The sequence below is a fragment of the Scatophagus argus genome, chromosome 8 (assembly GCF_020382885.2).
Source record: "Scatophagus argus isolate fScaArg1 chromosome 8, fScaArg1.pri, whole genome shotgun sequence".
NCBI classification, from domain to species: domain Eukaryota; kingdom Metazoa; phylum Chordata; class Actinopteri; family Scatophagidae; genus Scatophagus; species Scatophagus argus.
In genome coordinates, this window is record NC_058500.1 from 15,315,131 (window position 1) to 15,332,230 (window position 17,100).

A 17,100-nucleotide genomic window follows, 5' to 3' on the forward strand; every position below is an offset into this window, starting at 1 on the left:
ATGTTCCAGGGCTTCTTAAAATGTGGTGAAAACAAAATTATGTCCAGGCTTATGACTGCAATTTTAAGTACAAAATGCATTATGGGGGCTGGGTGTAAGAGGGTCGGGAACCTGATGCAGTTTGCTCTCATAACTAGTTTCTCATGTATGATTTAAGTGACTCAATTAACTCTTATGGATCACTGAGTATTTTCCTGTAATGATGACATAATACCCATTAAAAAAAAACATTTTCCAGTTAATATACATATTATTGATGCACAAGAACCCTCCCAAAGCACATCTGCATTTCTGATGTTTCCGAGCTACTTGGTCCTATAAACACAGAGCTCTGTTTGGTCTGCTGATGTGTTTGCCCACATCTTTTTCTTTGCAGTATCCAAAGAATCTCTGGGAAGTAGAAGATAAAAAAAATAACCCCTGTTCAAATGAAATTTAAAAGAAGAGCCAGCGTGGAATTCGCTCTCTCTTAGCTGCTGTTTTCAGGGATTCAACACAGAATATCAACAATGCAAATTAGCATTTAGAGCAGAAGAAGAGCCCCCTGGAGTCCCACAGGACAGTAATAGCATCTAGTAAAAGAGGAAGTCAACCTCTGCGACGGAGACGAATTGCGCTGCATATTTCAGCAAAACGCACAGAGCCGGACGGGGGTGGCTGGGGACACGAGTAATGGTGAATCAACAGAGGACAAAATGTCCCTGTCAGCTTTAACGAGTGTTAAGTGACTTCATTTACAAGAGTGGGTAAATAATAAAAAATAGAAGTTTTGAGAGATTGAGGTCCTGGTGAATTTATATGCAACATTTCCACTGTGTTGTGTTTCTCCACAACGTGGTGGGATCAGCACATTTCAGGGATTCGGCTGCAGACTGAGAACCTTCAAATAACACTTTTTTTTTTTACTCTTCCAGTCATTGTGTTTTTCTCGCACAAGAGCAAGCAAAGCTCAAATCATTCCTCGGACTTTCTACTTTTCGCCACATATCGCCACTGCAACCCAAGCGATCTTACTTAGTTGGTGGATTCGTATGGGATCCGAGGCCGGGCCCAGCCCTCCTTCACTCAGCGTCTGAATGTGGATTATGTAGTCGTCCTCCACCTCCGGGAGGGTCAGCTCTGCAGTTGAATTGGCTGTTGTGAGAGTGGTTACCTCTTTGTGTCTCTGTCTCCTATATGACAGCTGATTGGGGGGAGAGAAACAAAGTGGGTGACACATTGTAAACATGCGTCCTCCCAGCCTGACAGCTCAGAGTGAGCTGCCGCACAGGTAAGGTCCACTCTCTCACTCAGTCTGATGTATTCAAGGAATAAACACGCAGAAGCTTACTGACAATGTCAAACTCACTTGGTAGCCTGTAACTTCTGACTCTGATTCCATTGCCACCACTGGTTCCCAGTAAAGAGACAGATGAGAGCCGATTAGGGTCCATTCAACATTCAGTGGTGGCTGGGCTGGTGCTGCATGATATAAAAATAATTCATTGCCATATGTCAACACAGAAACACATTAGTGTCACATCATTGTACATGAATTATCATATTTCTCTTGCAGGATAACACCACTTCCAGCAATAAGATTAGAAGTAGTTATTGTTTCTCCTACTGGGACAGCTAAGAATCGGCTCTTCACCTCTGAATTGTTAACAGTGTGCACACAAAAGCAAACACTTGAACAGCAATGAGCTGCAACTTACGTGGCTTTTTTGTGGTGACGTTGATTGCAGGGAGGAAGGGGCCGGTGCCCGCTGTGTTGAAAGCACTGACCGTTAGGAAATACTGCGTGTTTCCCACCAAGCCGCTCACCGTGGCTGAGGTCTGGTTCCAAGGCACCCTCACCTTCCCCATGGTCTCTGGTTTAGTGTCATCCTCCCAGTAAACCACCTGTTTGAGACAGAGACCATGTCAGCTGGAATTTAAACTGTGACCGTGGAGTGGAGAAAAACTCACACGTCAGCACAACACAGTATTTGTAGTTGTTTTTGATGTCTTGACAGAAATGTCATGTTGTTAAATGATCGCTATGATCATATCCTCTTAAGAAAGATCTCCGTTTTCTTTTACCTTTCAAGCAGCATATTTGATCTGACATTACAAAAGCTTTTGTTCATGTACTTTTACAACTCGTAGGAATGTTTGTATTGATCAAATACTACTAGAAGAATGACACAATAGGGAAGAATTAACAATTTTTCTTTATTGATTCCTTTATTGGTCATTATTGATTCATCTACTGTTTTTTTTTATCAATATAATGTCACTTTTTTTAAAATCCCATTTTAATTTACCAAAGCCTTATTAGGTCCAACCAGCACTTAAAATCTGGTGATTTAATTTATTTAACCTTAAGCCTTAAGCAGCTCGCATGAGCTCAGACCAGTTTCGCATTTTTGCTTGATGACAGAAACGATCATCAATTATCAAAATTAACAACCAAGATTTTTTTTGTCGCTCGGCTAGTGGATTTATTGTCAAATCATTTCAGCACTACAGCACATCAATCTATGTTCTGTCACATGTCTTCTAATATTTATTTTTTCCACTAATAAAAATCCACCTCATTATGGTATGCATTTAAATGAAATTATTTAAATGCATCATAAAGTTAACAATCTAAAAATAAGCGACCATTTTGTTCTAACTGAAAATAAATTATTCCAAAACAACACCCATTCCCAAACCAACTTCCTTTTCTACCATCGCTATTCATTGTTATGTGATGTTGACATTGTTTGGGTAGCTGAGATACGTAATGACAGGAAAGCTTATTTTCCCAGATGGGAATACTGAAACAACTTTGATCTTACCGAGCAGAAGAACAAGAACAACATCTCACATTAATCAGCCTGATTATTCAGTCAGAATTATGCAGGTGAGGCAATCAGGATGTCCCAGTTTTTGACGGTAAAAAGAATGCAATCTACTGTTCTGGATTGTTTTTAACCTTTATTGATTCAAGGAGGTTTCACTGACAGAAAGCTTCTCTTTTGCAGGAACCCTCTGATCATATCAACCCACAGCTGAACCAGAAACCTCATGGTCACAAGCTTGCTTATCTTACCTTTAGGCCACCGTTGTCCATCAGTGTTAAAATATAATCTGTTTGATCTTCACACTTTATTAGTGAACAACGACTGAAGACAGATCAGCTCCTGTGGTGCTGTTAGGTTGTAAAATCTTTAATCGTTATACTGATACTGAAAACAGCAGTTTTCAGTATCATCACAGAGTCTTTTGTGGTATTTCTTGGTATTCTGATATGAGGTCGGTTATAGTATGGCAGCACAGACTATCATAAAGCTCCGTATCATGCTTCCTCAATAACTGACAGCAACATGAAAAGACATGTGGACAGGCAATTTTCTTTTGTTCTCTTGAAAACGCTCAGACATGTTTTCCTGTCGTGTTGGCACAAAGAACTGTATAATTTTGGGCTGTAACAGTCACCCAAGTGAAACAGCCATTTCCATGGCGTTTGGAAGTGATGGCTTTGAGGTACAACAGGGGTGATGACAAGCATTTGAATTGTGTTGTGTGTGTGATTTCTATTTCCATTTAAAAGGGTAAAAGGTACCTCATAGCCCAGAACCCTTTCAGGGCTGAAGGAGAGAGCCTGCCAATTCACCTCAATCTCAGAGGCTGAGACACTTCTGGCCCAGACTCCCGCTGGCATCCCACTTGGCTCTGAAAACAGACAACCGGAGACTGAGCATCGCTGCCTTCTTCCCACAGCACAGAGACAAGCAGAACAAATCTCTTCAATTTTTACATTTATAACAGTGCGGCATTCTTGTTGATCCCCACTTGGATGAATCATCACGCACAGGTGGTGCTGGCAAATAGACCAACACTACACTACATGCTGACCCCCTCTCAGCATCCTGAAAGGTAGCATAGATCTAAATGCCAACCTGTTTTCACTTTGGAATAGACATTCAAAAGAGCAGTGATATTTCGAGGCAATCAGCCTATCCTCACATAAACGTGTGGCAATTTTTTCGCCCAGTTTTCAACGCTTTTTAACTTGTAAAAAGATTTCTGTGGATTTATTTTCCTCCATGTCTTCTCTTTTCATGCCGGAAAAATATATATATCTTCATTGCAAAGCACTTTCAAGATCTTTGTCCTTCTCAAAAACAGAAAAAAAAAAACCTTTGTAGCTTCGTAGATTCCTGCTCATGTTTATTCCCTTACCTATTTCTGCAGAGTAGATGGTGACCACGGGACTGAAGGGACCCTGTCCTTTGCTGTTGTAAGTGCCAACCTTGACATGAAATGGAGAGAAGGGTGCGATGCTGTCGTTGCGGTACACATAGCGCGATGCGCCGGGGGCGGAGGTGGCCACGTGAGTCCAGCTTACTTCTCCAAAGGCGCGGAAAGCAATGATGTAACCAAAGCTCTCACCATTCTGTAGTTCTTCAGGGACAGGCTGAGAGTGAAACACAAAACTATAGTGATATTAAAACATATACAAACCACTCACGTTCACCAAGCCGCTGGGATGACATAATCACCACCCACTCTCATGGTACCAAAAGAAGTATGTGACCCACAAATTGCTTTTGTGACCCACCTGATGAAAAGAAATGAGCAGTAAAATGCCATTAAAAAAAAAAATCTAAGCTCATTACATAGCGTCTGGGCTAGCTTTTAACATGAAAAGGTATTTTTGATTTTAATGAAATAAGAAAACTTAAATAATGAGACATCCAAATATGACTTATTCAATATAAGCATGATTTTTAAGCAATCCAACTCGTTTTCTTCTTTGATTGATTTGAGCAACTCATTATTTAGCTAAAATGCAATTTACCACAGACCAAAGTTTCATTAATGACAATAACTGTCAGAGTCAGTGGTCTTTCTGCTCGTGTGTACATCGCTGTTGGCTTCAGATGATCCAAAATTGATGTCATCCACAACTTAGAAAGAAATATTAACCACCTCAATCAAGGATGAAAAAAGAAAAAAAATAACTGCAGCCACTTTGAATAACGGACTAGAACATAAGACTGATGACTTACCTCCCATGTGATGACCAGTTCAGATCTGCTCCCACCTCCTCCACCCACATCACCTGGCGCTGCATCAGGAACTACACAACACAGACCTCGCTTACACCTCGTTATAAGAAACACTTTAGAAATTTGTATAAAAAGAGATGGTAGTAAACCAAACTAAACCATTTGTCTCTGTGCAGATCAACGATTTGAGAGGAAAATGCTGAATCACATTCACTCATTCACTGTACCTGCATCCTCTGTCCTCGTCCTGACAGACACAGGGCTGGGTTCTCCAACCCCAACACTGTTTTTGGCCAACACCCGAAACTCATACTCCACCCAGGCATTGAGGTCCACTACAGTGGCTGTCAGTGTGTTGCCATCGATTTTCTCAGGGACTGCAAAAAATTGAAATGAGAAAATTAAATGAACTACAAGAAGGCAGACTAGAAGGCAGACTTTGAGTTTTGCAGCAAAATCTAAAAAAAAAAAATAAACTCTTTAACTGACAAGCATGTGTGAAGATCCGACTAGCATTAGAATAAGGCACTGCAGTATGGACACTCACTGCTCCGATGCACTACGGCACTATGGGTGGAATGCAGACGACAACATGACGGTAAAGAAAGGCAAAGTCAGGCAGCATAAAGGGGTTAGCTGTGAGCATAACAGTGCCTAACACTGACTGTGCAAAAGTAATTTTAAAATCCTTCAGACAGCAGCTTTAAACCTGCATTAACAGATTTTTTGGCTTCTTGGGGAGCAACTTGAAACGAGCTGTAACCACAAGACTGATTAATAATGACATAATCTGTCATAATAGCTGTCTCTTTAGCTGCTGAATACTGTACTGTGTACAGCTAGTTTTGGTGAAAATGAAGGTCTAAAGGCAGACAGCATATCCACTGTATACTAGTTGTTTTGAGACCTTTTTTGTTGAGAACACCTGACTGCAGACTGACTGGCAACACTGAAGAGAGCTTTCACATTACTCACAGTCATTTGGTCCTTTGTTAATATAAAAACACTGATTATAGCAGCTTTGATTTGATTTCTTTATCCTTGTCTTTTGTTCTCCTTTTTTTTCTTCTTCTTTGTTCAGGATTGCAGCTAATTGGTTATACTGAGGCACTACTTTTTGGTGGATGTGTACTGTATTCCTTTGTGCATCCTTTGTTGTGTCTTAATTGTTAATTTTATAAGATATATATGTCGTTTTATGCTATTTTTGGTGCCTTTTTAACTTGTAGTGAAGGATAACTAATGAAAATTGTCTTTTTAGGCTGTGGCTCATTTTTCCTATTACTGAATTAGCAATTTCACAAACAAATAAAATAAAATAAAAAATAATTTCAGTATGTACATTTAAAAGCTCAGTGCCTCCCAAACAGGCTTGACATGGCTGAAGTAAGTGAAAATGATTTAGATTTGAGGGCTGGGGTGTAAAAGGTCATTAAAGTGGTTTAAAAGAGATCATGTAAATGACCTCTAGTTCTCTTGAGTAAACCCATGAATCCCTCCCGTGGCGAGAGCCTTCGTCTTGTAGCTGACCCTGCACTCTGACCTCCCGGTTGTAAGAGAATTTCCCTGTGGGGATCCATCAGAACATCACATGAGATACACGATGAAAATTCATCTTTGCATGCTGCCTACCTGTGTTAACCCTCTGCCAACCCACAGTGAAGGGAGTCCTGGTCTGGATGAGGTAATTGGTGATGGGGCTGCCGTTGTCTCTGCCGGGGCTCCAGGCCAGCTGGGCTGTGCTGTCTGTCACTTCCTCCACTGTCACAGAGTCTGGAGGACTCGGTGGGCCTGGCTCAATCACAGGAACAGATGCCGTGAGGTACTTGCACTAGCACAGACAAGACTGCAAAATGTAGATTTGTGTGTACTCACAGCAAATACATTTGTACAAAAACACACATGCAGCTGAATTACACTGTGGCAGGAGATGAGCTGAAAACCTTCATATCTTGAAATCAGCATTAGCAAGAGAAAATTTTTTTTTTTTTAAAAAGGCTAAGTTATGTCCTTCACAGGGAATTAAACGTTAATTCAAGATTTATCTTCCAATATTCACCCAACTTGTAATCCTTCCCTTTCATGGTCCTCCTGGGAATTGATCAGTAAAACAGCAGACGTAAGTAGATGCAGGGAGTCAAATTAAAAGGTAAAAGATGAAAAAGGGCCTCATAGCCCTGAAGAACCAGACTTTTATCATTTATTTCCATTATCCCTCCAATTAAGAGGTGTGATGTTTCACTTTAGCCTCATCCACTGTTTCCTGTCCTAATGAACGTGTCGGCTCATCAGAAATAATAGACCACTAGAGAGCTGTGAGACAGACCGCGGAATAATAACGCCCATAGCTCTACTCGCACTCCTCACGGACTCTGAAGTGGTTTCTAATCTGATGCAAAACATTCTAATTATTAAAGCCCTGAATGATTATTTTGATAAACAATCGATGCTTAGGAAAACCAAATAACTGATCTTATTGGGTTCATGCACTATGTACGTGCTGTATGTGTAAACGCTGCCATGCATAAATATTTAGCAGACCACACTCAACACGCATATTAAAAAGTCACTGCTGAGCAAAATTAGGTTGTTTACAGAAGCCTTTAACTGCTGCCCACATACATTTGGCCTGAAGGCCCTGGCTTTAGAGATATTGATCTCTGCAAAACTCATTAGCAGACCTTGGTGAAAAAAAAACCTTTAATACACTGGCCTCATTAATACATATTAATGGAGCACACAATCAAGGATCAATTCCTTATCCTCTTAATTATATTTCATTGGCTGAGGCAAGAGGGTGCTGTCACTGTCTTGAGGGTGTTCAAATAATCTGTTATTAATATCTACAGACAGTCTGGGCATTTATTGTGAACTTCACATGGGTACATTATCTTTTTTTATCTTTTTGCATTATGAATACTTACAGACATGGTATTATTATTTAATTCTCAACTGAATATTACCCAAATTTGAAATATCTACCACAAACGTCAGCAGTGAATATAAATAAGAGTGTGTCACAGAAGTGATGAAGTAATGACGATTAAACACACGGTTGTTTTGACTGTTTATTTCCCTTAGCACTGTCTTGCAGGATGACGACAATGATGATGAAGCAACAGCCAAACAAGTGAGCACGAGTGCTAGCCAAGTGGTATGAATGCTAATAACCATGATGCTATCTGTATAACGTGACCTTCTCTACAACCACCACTCTGTCGAGTGTTTGCGAGGCATCCTGGAGTGGCATCTCAAACATTTTCCACTGCCATTGTAAAAAACAAGAACATTGATGATCACTCAAGAGTCTTTGTGTCAGGCACTATTATCATTGACCTTCAGTGCCGTGAGAGGAGTGGAGTGACACAGGATGGGAAATAACACCCTGCGAAAGAACTGAGCTGCTATCACTGGCTAATAATGCTACATGATACAATAACAAAATAACAATAACACAAATAATCAGTATCGCTGCGAGTATGTCCATTTACGCTGCTGTGATCACATTCGCTCCAACTTGCATTCACACTGATATAATCGTAATCATCATATAATCAATCACATTATTGTCTTAAATTGCATTTTTTTTTAGCACAAGTAAATGCAGCGGCAGAGGAGAGGTAGGGTCTGACATAGTGATTTCTCAGCCATCCCTTGCAGTATATAGCCATACAGATAGTTTGAGTTTTATTTGTCAAGGTGTGGGGCTATCAGTCTCTGAGATTTCTGCCTCCACCTCAACATGGATCTTTTTTTTTTTTTTGTAGCTGTTGTGCTCACATCTTTGAAAAATAATATTCACAGCAAAAAAAATTCACAGCAACACCTCTTTCCAGATTCAGTGTTCCCATTGCTTTGGATAATACGCATGCTGCAGGACAATTTGTCTGCTAGAAAGTAACAGAATGTTCTATCAATTACAGAAAAAAAGAGGAACTATTTCCGAAAAGATATGCTACTGCCACGGGTGGAAAGTACAAATACTCATGCACTGTGATGTACCGTGTGCACTTTACATCTACTCTACTTATTACCATCTTATAAAATACAATACATTGTTGAACGTTAAAGCAGTGGTTCCCAGTCTTTTTGACTTGTGACTCCTAACAAAAAAGCGTTGTTTAGCGGAAGTCAGGATTTCTGTATGTTCTTCCACCAAAGAGTCTTTCCAGCTCTGAACTACTAAAAATCTTTTCTTCTGTTGTACTTGATTAATCCTTATCCAGTGACCCTTTAGAGGTAAATAAAGTAATAACTAGCTGCATCTCGACCAGCGAGAGCAGTAAAATGTGGCTTACACATTCATGCAAGTAAGAGAGAAAACATGTTTCTTAATAATTTTCAAGAGCACATTTTGTATCTTGAGTGCTTCATATGCTGCATGTGTTTAATCTGCACATTGTCTGAAAGAGCTACTTGTGTCCTTCATGGGTTACAGGTATAAAGGCAGTGGTGGTTTCCAAACAGGATAACAATTGGCCGACTGTTCGATTGGAAAATGATATTCTAATCGACATGTTTGTTAGAGGTTTGCCGTTGTGAATTGAGCAAAGCCATTCTTCGCCCTCCATGACTGGTTTTCTATTCAGCTTCATGCTTTGTCGCCCAACATTTGAAGCCTTTCGATCCAAGCAATGAGACATCCAAGACAGCTGCCGTGAGCAGGAAGTGTAAATAATGCACGATCTGAGTCACAGACAAGTTTCTCTCCAGTCAATACTAAGGCCAATCCATTTCCATGGGCTTGATTTGATTCTACTTGAGAAACAGCCTTATTTCTACTTAGTTCTCAGCCATTTCTTAGGAAAGCAGTGCTTACTATTGCCATTTGCTTGTAAGATGTGCAGCACTCTGAGCTGAATCACTGCTGGGTATACTTACAGATAAAGATATGGATCTGAACTATTTCAACTGTTGACACCAAAATCATCCCTCACCTCATCTGACATTTAACATATTTGTGTAGTGTCAATTTGCTGGGCTATTTGGTGTATTGATCAAAAGCAGAAACATCTCTCTGCTCTCACTCAGAACACATTACCAGCCTACCACTCTGCCAAACACATAACAAAAGTTGTTCTATTATGTTCTGCCTGATGTGACTCCTGACAATTGTGTCTCTGTGGAGCCTTACATACTGCATGAGTGAGCACAGACAGGCATCTAAACATTCCAGTGTCAAGTACATTTCCACAATATTGGAAACTGGTCATTACAAAAAGATAGAGAAAGAAAAAAAAAAAGAAAAGAAAAATAGCAGCTATTCCTTTAATTTCACACAATTTCGTCACTTTTTCCACTTCTGCAGACATCCTTGAATGCAACCTAAAAAAAAAGCAAGCCTCCTCCTCTACTTGATGTAATCAAGTGACTGTTACTGCACATTAGCAGGACATGGAAACTGTTTGCTCTCTGATGACATCCAGACTGATTTTCATGAGAATCTAATATTTTGCTGCACTTTAGTCGTTGAGTGAAAAAAATTAAACATTCTTAATACTCTCAGGAAATCCAATCCATATGAAGTCTATAACGTAATCTATAATGTAACCCCCACCCGCACAATACAGACTTTGTTTTTATTGTCAGTTTGCAACATTCATCACCCACTTTTCACTACTATTATGTGAGTGTAAGTGTCCTTGAGTAAGACACTGAACCCCAGGTTGCTCCGTGCTTTGTGTGAGTGAATGAGAATGAATGAGAAGCAAAGTGTAAAGCACTCCGTCTGTTTAGGCAAAAAAAAGCGTGCTATAAGTGCGGTTCATTTGCCATTTACAGTCTAGATTTTTAATTCCCCTCCACACCCCACCACCCACCCCCCTTTAAAAGAGGAACCCAGAGAAAAATCCTGGCTGTAAGCCCTGTTTTAATTAGTGACTGCAGAGCAGAGAGGAGGTTTTCTTACCTTTCACAATCAATACAGCCACGGCTGAGAGGCTCTCCACGTCCGTGTCCACCACACAGATATATTTGCCGGCGTGGTAAAGCTGAATGTTCCTTATCATCAGATCTCCTGCTGTTCTCTACAAAAGAGGAAAGAAAGCTTTATGTAGCATGAAAGATAACAGACCTTGTGACAGCTTATTAAAGAATGTAGTGAAGCATATATAAAGTGCAGTAAATAGCGCTGCCAAAAACACTTGCAGATCCTGCAGTTATTTAACTGGGACTCTGTAGAGGAAAATCAGGCCGGTTTTTAAAAAAGATATTTTACACTCGAGATATTTTACACATATCTCTTCACAGTTCATACAGTCAAAGCCAAGAATTTATGAAAAATTTCTGAATGTGACAAAACTTCTTAGTCACACACTACTGTTCTAGATGAACTCAGGTGAAAAGAATCAAGGCCAGAATTCACAAAAATCGTATGCAGCAAAAGGAGTTTTGCGTTTGATGAAGCTTCAGCTATTTCGCTTACTTCTTGCAGAGGCCATCACCATGACCTGTCGCGAGAAACCAAGCTATTATTATTGAGTTCAGTCGGGTTTTGCTCAGTTCAGCCTCTAAAAATTCTCATCTGAGAGGACACCCGTAAGCAGCATATTAGCGGTGAAATCGTTCTCTTGGCATTGGCAGGGAAATGTGGCAGTACAGCCAACATAGTTTAATTATGAAAATTAAATTCCTTGAAGCAGCAAAGTTAAGTTGATAATCTCTTTGGACTGGGAACATTCTAGCATTTCCGGGGAAGGAGTCTCTTTTCAGATAAGAACATTTCAGTCAAACACACACAGGAAGAATGGTTAATCTCGAAGGGTGTGAGGGTGTTCTGAAAGTGTTTTGTCATCTGGGGCTCTGCCATGCTTTCACTCCTTATAAAGACACCTCTAATGATGTGTATCCTCTTTCTCTTATGAGGAGCTGTGGCGCGGACTATGTCAAAGCAGGATTTGAAAAGAATTCAAGACCAGCCAAAAGTATTAAAAAATAGATTACTTCAGAAAGCTGAGCTCTAGTATGTGAAGTCTACTCAAAAAGATGACAACCTGTCACAGTGGCTGAGCAACTAACGCATTACCTACATGTTTTTTTTTTTTTTTTATGTAGGAAGTGTATTTTGACATAGCAGCCACCACGTTTCCATTCATGAAAGTACAATTGAATGATCTAATGGTGCTTCCATCCAAAGATTTCCACATTGGCACAGCTTATCATGCCTCAGAGGAGACTTTTAGAGTTGAGATGGCATCGCACCCTTTGCAGCAAAACTGGCCACAGTAAATCTCTGTAAGAGATACCGCGATGTCAAACCGCAAGCTGTCTCTTTAAACTAATGGCAGCGATGAAGTGAAGCAAGATGGGAAAAGGTGCCAACTGCCCATTTTCACGTTCTGAAAGAGTACGAGTGCGGGTCACTCACCCCGCCCACTAGCTCAAAGTGACCGTCTCCCTTGGCGATTAGCTGTCCATTGAAGGCCCAGGAGAAAGAAATGTCAAGGACGGGGTCACTGGCGACCTGACAGGGTAACACGATGCTCTCGCCCACAATGATCTCCATGTCAACTGGCCCCTGGGTGATTCTGGTTGGATCTGCCCAAGCAAAAAAAAAAAAAAGCATGATGAGAAGGAGTCATTTCTGAGCCGGGCTACTGCCAGTCTCTCGCACAGAACACAGAACATTTCACTGCAACAAGATGAGCAGTGTTGATTTTCTGGAACAGAGGCATACAAGTGATACAGTACTTGCTGCAACGTGCTCTGTTACACACAGTAAGTCACAGGCAGAGCAGTATTATTCTATAGAAAGGAAGGTCTCACGAAAGTCTTATAAAAAGTCAAATAATGTGATAACATGAAGCCTGCCACTACTAAAATGGCCTAATACTCCAGGCTGACACAGCTAGAATAATCTTCTGAAATCCTGATAGCAATTACAATACACTGCGGATCAGATAAAACTTCATGTAATGGGCTTCTCTGGGCATCCAGAACAAAAATGAAGGCTGCCGCTTCTACTCTACAATAGCAGTCATTTGGCTAAGTGTGCTGTGCTTCAAAAGTCAAGAAAATGAATCTACCTGGAATCAAACAAAGAAAGTGCAACACAAAGGAAGGGGATTCACGCTTTTACGTCTCACTTTATGTAGGGATGGAATAAAATGCCAAAGTGTCCCCTCAGTTCCTCAGGTAATAATAATCAATATCTGTGTCACGGCTGTGTTGCTGACTGCATTAAGGCCTTGAGAAGCAGTCATGTAAAAACATAACTGGCCTTGGCACTTAGAGCGGCAAACGGTAGCATTCAGCACACTAATAAAACCAATAAGAGAAAACTATCACTCGACAGTAACAGTATCTGTAACACCTCCTAGCTAACACTTCCATTGCTTCCACTCAGGATACTTTCATTTGCTGCAGTAAATTGGTTGTTTCAGCTGTTTTGAGGAGAACAATGATCGAGTATTTTCTCAAACACCTTCCAAGTACATTATTGCAGCCTCTGCAAAATGCAGCCAAACAAAACAATGAAATGAAACCCAAAGAGAGAGTTTCGTTTTTTCAAGCTGCGATTGAGTGTTGGTAGAAATGTCACCGCTTCAAATAAATAACTTAAAAAAAAAATCCCATTCAAAAATTAATCTCAAAACAGTTAAGGATGTTACTTAATTATGCAAAGACGTTTAGCCACTCAAGAAGAGAGACTTCCCAACGTTTGGACGCGTGGCTCAGAGCAAAGCATAAAGTTTGTTTATGTTTTCTACCCACCAGTTATTGACTCAAGTCCTCGTGGTACAGTTGCTCTCTCCTGTGTTAATCCATGCTGAGCAACAAATTACTACTTAGTACTCTGGCTCACACAAACATTCTGCTATCTGGAGCTTACCGGTAACAAGGAGCCTTCCAGTTGTACTCGACATGCCAAATCTATTCCGAGCAAAGCATGTATAGCTGCCTGCATCAGACTTGCTCACGTTGGCAAGCCTCAGCGTTCCATCTGTGGAAAGTGTGATCCTATAAACAGAGACAGCATCTTTCAATCCATCTACCACAAACAAAAAATCATTTTGTCATGAGATAAACTCTAATTCTGGATTTATTTGCACGTCAAGCAGCTGAGATGAATATCTACACAAGCTAAACACAAAACTGATTGTGAAATTCCTAAAATAAAATAAAAAAATAAATCATAAAAGGAGTTTCAGAATACATGCCGCAACTTTCAGTTCAGTCACTACCTGTCATTAGTGTGGATAGGCAGGTTCCCTTTCTTCCATAAAATGCTGGCAATGGGATAGGCCTGGGGTTTACACTCCAAAGTGACTGTAGTTCCTGCCTTGGCTTTGAGCAAAGCTCTGAGGACGTTCCCTGTGAAGTCTGGAGGAGAGGCTGATGGGAAACAGTAAACTGACTTTAGCACAAGACTGCAGCAAATCTCCCAGGGCATCTGAAGCATGCTTCAGTTTGATCTGTGAAAATCGTCAAATGGTTAAGTAATGGAGACTGACATTTTAAACATTTGTCATGGGAATCGAGTAAATATAAAATCAAATCACTGCTGATGAGGTTTTATTCCAATTTCTTTATGTCAAATGGATTTATCAAGAAGAAAAAAAAAAAATCTATCTGAAGATGTAACTTCTGAAAGATGCAACTTTCAAGATTTTTTTTTTCCACAAAAGATTACCCCATGCTCACCACAACATCAAAGGGAATGAGGATATCACCAAGGGAAAAATTATTTTTTAAACATGTTTGGCCCCACAAAACTATCCTCACTGACCCCATTATCCACTAATCCAGACAACCTTTAAGAATGACAGTAAGTTGACCTTTAAGATTCTTTGGCAACAATGATTTGAGGATTTAAGGGACAGATAAATGCCATCCTACCTAAAACCATTAGTTCAGCAGCGAAATATATGACGCCGTGTTTATTCTCAGCCACACATTGGTACATGCCAGCGTCAGATAGTGTCAGCACCGACACTGACATGACTCCGTCCTCCACATGGATTCTGTCCTGTGAAGAAAAAGGATGAAAGAAAGCAATTATTGCTTAAGACTTAAAAGCAGCTTCTGCTTTGCTCAGCGCGCTCTGGTGACGCTCAATAGTCATTGGATTGGGTTAGAGGTGCTGTCAATGGGCGAAGATCTAATCAGGATTGCGATGCAGAGAATCAATGAGTCAGAGAACAAACCACATGTTTGTTTTCCAAATATGCTTGTTCTCACCATGTAAAAGTCTTTACAGCGTGCCCCTTAGCCCGACTGGTCTGAACTGTCTCCGATGTTTTCAGGATAATAATATCAGACAGCGAAAACTGAATCTGTGTCTCTTGGTGTCTGTGTGGCTTAATTAATTATCTTCCCGTTGAACATTTGAGTCAGACATTTATGATGATCGATTGATCCAGAAAAAGATTTTGCTTCAGGACTGAGGAATAAGCGCTCACATTCATTCTCAATATCATTTTAATTGACGTGCACTGTGTATCCATTCACACAGTAGTCTCATCATAAGCATACACTATTTCTGAAAGTGAGATCATAAAAAAACAGATAATACTGCCTCTGTAATTATGCAAATTCAAATCATATTCTAACATGGAATATAGTCTTGAAATCCAATTAAAGAACAACATTTGACAAAAAAGTCTATTTAATATTAAAATCAGGCCGGTTATATGAGCGCTCAAAAGAGGAGACCTTGCCCTGAGCTTTATTAAGTGCTAGTATAAAAAAAAAAAAAAAAAAAAAAAAGTTTCAAGCTGCAGAGCTCAAACAACACAGAACTGCAAGTATTTCTCTGGTGGTCGGGAGTAAGGTGTGCTGCTATATACAGTATATTTCACAGTAGATTAAGTCCATTGTCCCTAAATCTGGAGAAGCTTAAACATGCACCATGAATAATGAAAAACAACCACCGACTCCATTCAGATGAAATGGAGCAATCTCCCAGGGAATACACTGATCCACTCTCTAAGACTGTGTAATCTGCCAAGGTAGAGCAGAATAAGAGACAGTTACATCCATGTCTCATCACTGGCACACCTCAGCAGGATGTTTACACTCTCCTCTCATCTCACTCTAAATTGCACTCGGGAAAACAGCAATGTGTTTGACGCCAGGCATTCTAAAATGAAAGGAGGAGTTGAAGATTAAGTCTTTAAAATGAAATATTGTTAGGTGGCAGAGGACAGGCTATAATTTACCCCTGAGAATAGCTGTTGGCCGTTCTTCAGCCACGTGTAGGAGGGCTTGGGCTTCCCATTGGCCCGGCACTCCCAGTATAGGCTCTCCTCTATGGCCAGGGCCGTGTCCTTCACAGCCTGGATCCACTGAGGCTTGGCTGAATGAACAGAAATAAACTCCAGTGAAATATCTGACGCGAGGCAAGAAGGACAGATTTTGAAGGAGCAGAATGATCTCATTAAATATGCTGCAGCAAAAATAGTTCAAAGAAAAGCATGATTGACAGCTCGAATAAGTGGAAATCATAAAATTGTTGAGACTGGGTTTGTCTTGAAAGGGAATATAGAGGAGAGAGGACTGAATGTAGGCTATCACTCAGTTTCATCACTTAAATGTGTCAGCAGCCTGTGGCAACTCAAGATTAGCACCAAATACGGCGCCACAAAACAGGAAGCTCTCATCGCGGGTGACGTGCTCCACCATTCACCTCATCCTGTCACCTTAATTCTGTTCATAATAAACACCCCCTCCTGCCTCCTGCCATCCAGCGCACACAACTGGCCTTGCATCTTACCTCTTACATATTTACAGCTTTTCAGGAATTTTCATGGGTAGAGTGTTGTGCCCATAATAAGCACAGCTCACTTTGCAGGCACCGTACATACCATCAGTTCCAATTTCACAAGTGTCATTTTCCCTCTCTCGCAAAAATTCACGGCTGAAGTAAGCCAAGAACCCAGAACTATAATAACTGCAGTAAAATTAAAATCAACAGCACTTATTATCCAGGAAAAAGGCAGTGACCTTTTCTGACTGTGTATATAACAATTATCATATTACCAAATAACGATTTTTAACCGATCTTAAACCAGTTGACATCACACACTAACAACATTAAATGCAGAACAACATGGTGTCAGATCTGGCACAATTCCTC

The 17,100-nt window shown here is 40.4% G+C and overlaps 1 protein-coding gene across 1 annotated transcript in view; it reads right to left on the reverse strand.

The window, feature by feature from the left end:
- The window catches only part of cntn3a.2 (contactin 3a, tandem duplicate 2), a 29,298-nt gene that overhangs the window by 519 nt on the left and 11,679 nt on the right, over positions 1 to 17,100 (reverse strand). The window contains exons 9-22 of the mRNA XM_046397851.1: positions 16,184 to 16,320; positions 14,862 to 14,991; positions 14,207 to 14,357; positions 13,855 to 13,982; positions 12,391 to 12,560; positions 10,933 to 11,050; positions 6,657 to 6,815; positions 5,252 to 5,401; positions 5,025 to 5,095; positions 4,195 to 4,429; positions 3,575 to 3,684; positions 1,698 to 1,884; positions 1,349 to 1,461; positions 1,015 to 1,183 (exon numbers count right to left, since the gene is read on the reverse strand). Of these exons, the coding sequence (XP_046253807.1) occupies positions 1,015 to 1,183; positions 1,349 to 1,461; positions 1,698 to 1,884; positions 3,575 to 3,684; positions 4,195 to 4,429; positions 5,025 to 5,095; positions 5,252 to 5,401; positions 6,657 to 6,815; positions 10,933 to 11,050; positions 12,391 to 12,560; positions 13,855 to 13,982; positions 14,207 to 14,357; positions 14,862 to 14,991; positions 16,184 to 16,320 (2,028 nt within the window). The remainder of the gene's footprint in view (positions 1 to 1,014; positions 1,184 to 1,348; positions 1,462 to 1,697; positions 1,885 to 3,574; positions 3,685 to 4,194; positions 4,430 to 5,024; positions 5,096 to 5,251; positions 5,402 to 6,656; positions 6,816 to 10,932; positions 11,051 to 12,390; positions 12,561 to 13,854; positions 13,983 to 14,206; positions 14,358 to 14,861; positions 14,992 to 16,183; positions 16,321 to 17,100) is intronic.